This window comes from Charadrius vociferus, unplaced genomic scaffold (assembly GCF_000708025.1).
Source record: "Charadrius vociferus isolate BGI_N301 unplaced genomic scaffold, ASM70802v2 scaffold41, whole genome shotgun sequence".
Lineage (NCBI taxonomy): Eukaryota > Metazoa > Chordata > Aves > Charadriiformes > Charadriidae > Charadrius > Charadrius vociferus.
The window spans coordinates 1,573,030-1,581,321 of NW_009647013.1; the positions used below are offsets into that span (position 1 = coordinate 1,573,030).

At 55.6% G+C, this 8,292-nt stretch overlaps 1 protein-coding gene across 1 annotated transcript in view; it reads left to right on the top strand.

The window, feature by feature from the left end:
• SCARA5 (scavenger receptor class A, member 5) overlaps nt 1–8,292 on the top strand; it is a 49,682-nt gene that overhangs the window by 29,634 nt on the left and 11,756 nt on the right. The window contains exon 5 of the mRNA XM_009895453.1: nt 936–1,034. Within this exon, the coding sequence (XP_009893755.1) occupies nt 936–1,034 (99 nt within the window). The remainder of the gene's footprint in view (nt 1–935; nt 1,035–8,292) is intronic.

Genomic DNA, 8,292 nt, shown 5'->3' on the forward strand with positions numbered 1-8,292 from the left:
GAAAGAGTTTAAGTCCCCCTGACCATGTCCGCCGGAGCTGGTGCCCAAATTCCTCCTGGCGGCTTTTTTTCCTCTTAAACCAGAGGAAAACGTTGAGTAGGTTTGGAGAAGGCCAGCCCAGGAGGGGCGGAAGGCACAGGGCCAAGGGAATGCACGGCTCCCTCAGCACGGGCAGGGGATACGGACAGCCTCGTGCCAGGCAGGGGGGCTGAGCTCAGGTGGTGGAGGAGCTCTATCTGAAAATCTTCTCCACCAGGAGCTTAGGATCCAGCCCAGGCTCAGGCTCAGGCTGAGTCTCTGCTGGGTCAATCTGGTGGGACCACCTCCAAGTCCCACCAGAGCTCTTCACCATCACGGGGGTCTCTCCTTCCATCTCCCCCTGCGTGGATGGAGGTCACCTCTGGAGCTTGGATGTGTTCCCTAAGAAAGGACCCCAAGGTCCCAAACTACAGCCCCCATTTCCCACCTCCTGGAGGTCAGGGGTACTCAGATAAGGGGGTTTCATCCAAATCCTTCTCCAATAAATAGCAAACCCACCTGGTCAGCGTGCATGGATGCAAGGGACCCACAGCTTATGCTGGGCACCTCACGTCTCCTTGGGGTCTCTGCTCCACCCTGGCTCCTCGCTCTTCCTCCTTGGTCTCCAGCTTTGAAGCCCAGGTTGCCTTAATCTGAGCCTTAAGATGCTCCGAGCTGCGTTAGCACCAGCCCACCTCTGGGTTAAATCCATCCCGTATCCAGGGGTGGGTGTAGAGAGGCTGGGCTGGACTCTCAGATGTCTCCTGATGGTCCCTGACTCCTGGCAAAGAACCAGAGACCTCCTGGCACGTCTGCTGGTGAAGCAGGACATGCGTGTGTGCACGTGTGTGTACACATCTGTTTTTTGTAGGTCTCTGCCGCAACAGGGTCATTTTACCTCTTTGTCCTCACTCCAGGGCTTCCTGGGGAGAGAGGACCACCAGGACCACGTGGCTTGAAAGGGGACCAAGGAGACCTTGGCCCTCCAGGTCCAGTGGGGATGCGGGGATTCAAAGGTAAGGACCAGCCTCTGTGCATGCTCCCGGGTGGGTCATGGGATCTGGCTGGGCTTGTTGGGCAGCAAACTGGCTCTGGAGACCATTGGGATGAGGGGCAGAGGCACTGGTCATGTGTGTGAGGGTGGTGGGTCCCAACCTGGAGCTCCTGGGGGGAGAGGAAATTTCGCTGCGTTGGGAGTGCGCACATAGAATCGTGGAATTGTTGAGGTTTGAAGGGACCTTTAAGATCGTCAAGTCCAACCATTAACCTACCCTGACAAAACCACTTCTAAACCACTTCTAAACCATGTCGCCAAGTACCATGTCTACCCTCTTTTTAAACATGTCCAGGGATGGCAAATCCACCACCTCCCTGGGCAGCCTCTTCCAATGCTTGATAGCCCTTTTAGTGAGCAACCTCTGCACCGAGATCTTTCCACCAAGGCCCAGTGGTGGAGAGAATCCAGGGACTGGAGGGAGAAAGGCAAAACAGTTGGGTTTGCGATGTTCCTGCTATGACGGGGGGTTGAGTGCGGGCAGGGCAGGCAGCGCTGCCTGCACCGAGCCCTCACCAGAGCCCCGTGAGGACCTGCTGGGCTGTCCGCCCACGTTCTGCTCCAGCAGGGTTTCAGGAATAGCCTCGTGTTTGTTTTCTGGTGACCTTTTCTGGCTCGCCGTGGTTTTGTAGCGCCTCACCACACCCCGGCTAAGAGCAGGGAGAAGCTGCGGGCGTAGGAAGTGGCCACTCACCTATTTAGCAGGACAGATCCGTTCCAGGAGACCTTTTAAAAGAAGTTCCACGCTCCAACCTAAAACAGCATGGATAATCCCAAAACAGGCTCTTTCTGCCTCAAAATGCCTTGTGGGCAGGGGGAGGCAGGAAGAGCCCAGCCTGAGGAAGGGACACCACCCCGGGCAGAGCCGAGGGGAGCCAAAGCGGTGCACTCCCCTCATCTCATGCTTGTGGGTGATGTTGACCTGGGATGTGGCCACACTGGCCACCAGGACCTGGGGCTATGGCCACAGACCAGTGTTCCGGTCTGGAAAATGCCCGGAGCTCTACGGGTAGGTCTCGCTGTGTTATTCGTCTTACAAACTCTCGCTTTCGTGCAGCGAGATCCTTGGGCGAATTGCATGTGTGAAAGCTGAAGGAAAATGTCCTTTTTAAATGTCTTCTCGCTCCTCTACCTGCAAACTTGGCGTCGAGCCGGTGAGTTGGCTGGAATTGGTGTCCAGTTTCCCTGTATGTCCTCCAACGTGCTGATCATCTCCAGGGGCAGGGGATGGGGTGAGACCGCCGTGTCATGTCTGGTGGCCCGCCCTCCCTATGCAGTAGCCACAGTGGTGGCCATCTCCTGCATCTTTCATGCCACTAGAAAGCCCCATTTAGTCTAGGAGCACATCTTCTGCCCCTTCTCCACTTCATGGTGTCTTTAGGAGAAGGACCTCTCCTAGGGACACACCATCTGCGTCCCAGTGACAGTGCCCCCCGGTGCAGCCCCAGGAAGCTGCAGGTAGGTCCAGGTAGCCCCGGGAAGGTCCAGGTAGAAAGGAGATACAGAAGATGACATGCCACCAGTGGCCTCCTTCTGTAGTAGCGGAGAAGTGTGAAGGACCCAGAGCTGCAGCCCACGGCAAGAAGGTCTCCTGCAGGATTAGTGCCTGTCCGGTCTTCTTTCCCTCGATCATCGCTGCTGTCATCACCCACCCTACCTACACGATGACTTTGTTCATCCCACTGCTCTCCCAGTCACCCCAATCCAGGCACAAGCTGACCTCCCGGGGCCTGTCAACTGCTGGAGATGACTCTCCAGGCCACGTGGCTCATTAGGTGATATTTATGTAGCGCTGCATAGCCTTGAAGAGCGTTCCTGGGTGCTATCCCCATCACCCTATCCCATCTAACTGGAAGCCCAGGGTTTCTCAGCTGATGTGACCGGGTCTCCATTCTCCCACCACGGCAGAGGCTGCCAGTGAGGCACGGAACATGGAAGAAATGCCGCAAGAATAAAGAAACCAGCATTCCCTGCTTGTATCCCAGCGCTCTCTTGGGTATTTTTGGAGGTAACTCTGGCCTGCAGGATTGCAATATCGTGTTGGGGCGGGGGGTGTGCAGGGCTTTATCCGAGCTGTGGGGTGAAAACGCCTGGCGTGATGCTGCGGGTGGTCAAAGTGAGCCCTGGATACCTCCCTGGTACAAGCCTCGCAAAGGCGTGAGCACGGGAGGGGGGACTGGTGCTAACGCAAAGGGGACATTGGCGCCGAGATGTTCCTGGCAGTGCATCAGACACCGAAGTCCGCCAACCAAAACCACAACACGCTTCAGGACCACGGTTTCCTTTCCTTCCTCGGAGCAGAGGAAAGTGGGCTTTTCTCACTGGCTGGTGCCAAGTACACATTAGACGAGCAAATTATCCCAAGGAGCCTGGGCCAGTTGAATTGAGCTTCAGTGGAGGACCAAGCTTTGATGCCAGATTTGTTTTTCAAAACGCATCCCCGGAGGACGTGCCCCTTCTGGAGGGAGGAGGCTGACGGGCTCCTGCGTCACGTTTCCACCCCTGAGACAGAGATGGTAATAGCTGCTCTGCTGGGTCAGTGCTGAGATGTGTTAACTGACCCCATGGTGGGCATCACAGCTCCAGCAAGGAGCTCTCTGGAGACACAACACTGAGGATGAAGAATTTCCCCAGTGCTCACTAGCCCGGGAGGTGGTGGAGACCACCCCCGGTACAGCCCCTGCCTCCAGGAGAGAGCCATACCCGCGCCAAAGTAGTAGAACATCAACCCCCACAAGCTTGGTGACCCTTCCTCAAAGCCAGTCTGCGTCTCAAGCCCCCTTGCCTGGGAAGATGAAGCACTTCTGCTCTTGGTTTTGGGAAGTGATGGGTCAGATGACGTGCCAAAAGGTCATCGGATCTTTACCACGTGGTGCATTGCTTCTAGCTATCATCCTTTCACTGGTGTTGAGTAACCCCTGTATCTGAGGAGGCCTCTTGGCTTGAAGAAGGTTAAGTTGTCCCCAGGGCTCCACCAGCCATGGCCTGGATGCACCCCCTTCCTCATGCATTTCTTGGAGGCCTCCTTGGTTTGGGATGAGGATGACTCCATCGTGGCAAAGCCATCAGGCGTTCCCACCAGTGGGATGGACCACCCCCAGGTCCTACCAGAGCCCATCGGCAGCACAGGGGTCCTTTCTTTCACCTCTTCTTGCTGGCCCATGTGGATGGAGGTCACCTCCAGGGCTTGGATGTGTCTCTTACGAAGATAGCCCCAAACTACAGCCCCCATTTCCCACCTCCCAGAGGTCAGGGGTGCGCAGATAAAGGGGTTTCACCCAACCCCTTCTCCAATAAACAGCAAACCACGCTGGCAGCAAGCACTGAATTTCTACGGTTTATGGGATTCTCTGAAATTTATAGGAAACAGACACCGAGCCAGGCAACGGTCCAAGCCCGGGCTTTAAGCAAAGGCCTGTTTTTCTGCAGCACTAGTCTTACACATCTATAATGACTTTCTTCTGAGCACAGGAGAGCTATCGGTTCCTCGGGAAACGCTGGGGGCGGGGGGCATCTGGGGCGGATGAACCTCCTCACTGAAAATCCCTGGTCAAACCTTCTCGTAGAGATGGTCTGACCTGGTCGAGGGACAGCTTCTCCTCTCCACAGCTGAGTCCCATGTATTTTCCCTTGTTGGTATTTTCCTACCCTTGATGAGTTTTCCCCTCTAAATTACCCCAGTGGAGTATTATTTTCCTCATTTCCAAATGGGGAAAATTATTCTGGAAAGTGAGTGTACATCAGTCTTCTTCACTCTTCCATGGGGAATGTCGTGCAGGGAACACGTTCAGGAGGAAACAGCGATAAATGAGCCAAGGAAGGGTTTGCAAACCTATAGATAAATTCAGGACAATAAGAGAAGTCCCCTTCCTAAACACCACGTGCAAGCAAGGAGGAGGTTTCTGAAGTGTTGCTGAAGGCAGAGCACGTTTCTGCCTTTGAAGATGGGGCTTTTGCAGCTTCTCCTGGAGCTTACTCTGAGACCATGGTGGTCCACCTCACCCTACAGACCCACAAACTCTTCTCGCCCTCCTCCAGTGATGTCCTCTCCCATGAGCTCTGCAGGTTTTGTGCCCTGCCTCTCTCAGCAGTGCTGATTTTTGGAGCAGAGGTGATGCCCAGGAGCAGGACATCGGTGGAGACCGAGCTTCTGCCATGGGAAGAGCTGAGGGTCACTCGTCATGGCACCCGTGCCAAAATTGTGCGCATGGTCCATAAAAACCAGACTGAGCTGCACTGATTCACCCGCAGTGGGTAATGGCCGAGCAAGACCTTGACACTCGTTGGGTGAAGGCACCAGGCAGGACCTCCTGGTAGGACCAGCGGTGATGTCAGCAAGGAGCTCTCCTGAACTTGTGGGCTCTGTCTCAGCCCTGAGGCTCTCTCCTTTCCAGCTCACAGGGGCTTTGTCCCCAGCTAGGAATGCTCTCCAGCCCTGACACCTCAAAGAACTGGGCTTGACCCCAGGGTGAAGTCATCAAGCTGTGCCGCTGGAGGGGCTGTCCTCTCTGCTCGCCGGAGAGCTTCTGTGGAGAGAAGAGAGAGGGGAAGAAGGGAAAAAGAGAAAAGAAGAGGAAAGCGAGGAATCGAAGGGGCTTGGAGGACCACATGGCAAAAGCCAAGGTGGATGGGGAAGGTGGGATGTGTTTCAAAGCACCCTTGCGAAGCTGTGGGCATGGTCCATGAAGTGCTTCTTTCTTTTGAAGGGTCTTTCCTCTGCTAGATGTATACGAAGCTAAAAAAAAAAAACCAAACCAACTCAGCTTAAACCTACTGCAGTAGCACAGGTCTGGGATGGGGAGGAGAAGCAGATCCACAACTTTTGGTGAGACCCACTAACCCACCCTATAGCAGCACCAGCTCCCACGACGGGCCGTTCCCAGAGACATTTGGGATGGGTCCAGCTGCCCTGCAGAGATCACGGTGGCAGGCACGGTGGCACTGTCCCAGGCCATAGGTGATCTCAGGATCGCTTCTGGGGCTGTCTCCTCCAGCAGCTCCCATTGCACCGGCTCCTCCTTCCCCATCCGTAACCAGTTCCCGCTCCTTAAGAACCCCTGGACCCATTTTTAACAGCTCAGCATCCTTAACCTGAGCCCGTCTATGGCTTTTTAGAGACCCTGGTGCGCTCTGTTGGCTGTTGACACCCACATCTGGGCTCCCAGGAGAGCAGCATCTGGCCCTGAAGTGCTGTGGGCACCTCGCTCTGCCCGTGCCAGGACCCCCTGGCTCCCCCCATGGCATTCCCGGCTGCTGGAGAGGTCTCAGCACCATCTCTGCTGCCTTAAGGCCAGGCTGGAGGTGGCCTTGGGCAACCTGGGCTGGTGGGAGGTGTCCCTGCCCATGGCAGGGGGGTTGGAACTCGATGATCCTCAAGGTCCTTTCCAACCTAAACCATTCTATGATTCTGCCAGACGTGCCTCTTCATAGAATCACAGAATGGTTTGGGTGGGAAGGAACCTTCAAAGGCCATGTAGTCCAACCCCCCTGCCATGAGCGGGGACGTCTCCAACTAGACCAGGTTGCTCAGAGCCCCGTCCAACCTGGCCTGGAATGTTTCCAGGGATGGGGCAGCCACCACCTCTCTGGGTAACCTGTTCCTCTTGCAGCGGTGCAGCACCGTTTCAATTTGTGCCGAGTTTTTTTTTGCCTCGGTGTCTTTTTCCTTAAGGGTTTCTCACCATTTCTGACGGTTGAGGTCTCCCATCGTCAGGGTATTTCCTTCCCCTGCAGCATCTCTGAAGTCCCCGACTTGTCCCAGTTGCTGTCACCTCCCTCATGAGACCAGCAACGATAAAACAGTTGAATTATTTACTCCAGGAGTTTCAAACCATGTTTCTGCCCAGCACAGCTGATATATTCCTGTCCCTCGAGCTCCACCTTTCCACCTGCCCCTCTCTCCATCATTCCTATATGACTCAGCCCAGATCCTGCAGGAAAAGCACTTCTGCTCTGGAAGAGTTGGATTTTTGAGGCACAAACGCAAAAGAACCATATCTGTTGCTTTCCAACCTCCTCTCCTCTGGGCTGGGGAAGGAAGGTGGTGGAGAACACGGGCTGCTCCAGCGTCCCAGTACCATCACGTGCTGGCGAGCAGCATCTCTGGCCTCTCTCCCGCTGCTCCGGGGGGGTGTGTTGGGGGGGAGATTGTCATCTGGTTCCCATCAGCGGGGCAGGCTGCAGGCAGCTTTCCTCCATCTGACACAGCTGCGGCCGCCCAGGGGAGCAATCTCGCCTTCCCAGAGCCTCCAAGTTAAAGGGCAAGAATTTCCTGCACGTGGGGTTTGTTGGGTTTGGGGTTTTTTTTTTATTATTATTATTTTTATTATTTTCTTTTATAAGAAATTTCTGAGAGTGTGTGCGTGTTGTTTGTTGTTCTGACACGGAGACAAAAGAGGAGGATATATCAAAACGGGGTCGTTCCATAGGGCTGGAACTTGCCCGGAGCATCGCTGGAACTTGCCCGGAGCATCGCTGGCCGGAGCAGCCCGGAGACTTCCCCGGCTCCTTCCCCCCAGGGGCAAAACCGGGGTCGGCAAAGCCAACCCCACGTCCCCACTCGGGATGGTGTTTTCAGCGGCACACACCATGGGAAAACACCGCTGTTGTCCTCCAGGAGCAAAGCCAGAGCGCGGGCAGGGGCTGAGGGAGGTGGTGGGACGCGGGCAGAGGCAGCCCGTGCTCTCCAGCCGCGGGGGAAGCCAAGCCATGACACAGATAAATTCTGAGCTCATTATTTTTCTATGGAAATAGGCGGGTTTTTGAAGGCAGCCTGTTTACCCAGCTGGTCTGACCCCCTCCCTGGCATCATCGCCTTTCGATGGATACAGGGTTTGGTTCAGGAAATCTGCTTGTGAGGAGGTACCAGCTCCGTGCAGGAAGGGGCGATGCTCCATTGGGGCTGTGGGAAAACACATCCCTGCCCCCTGCAAAAAATGAAGCCTTTTTAGCCCTAAATAGGGGTTTTTTTTAGCCCCAAATTCAGGGTTTGCTTTCCTTTATGTCTGCTGCACTGCTGCCCAGCAGTGAAGGCTCGGCTGTTCGGGGTGGGGGGTCGCAGAGCGGGTGGGATGGTTCGAGGGACCGCCACCTCTCCGTCCTCCCTCTGCTACGGGACATGCACCCCAGGAGGGTTTCTGGGGGGTTCTCCATCCTCCCATCCTTCCCCTGCACACTGAGCATGGGGGGGGGGGTGCACAGCCCCAACCCTTCCACCGAGG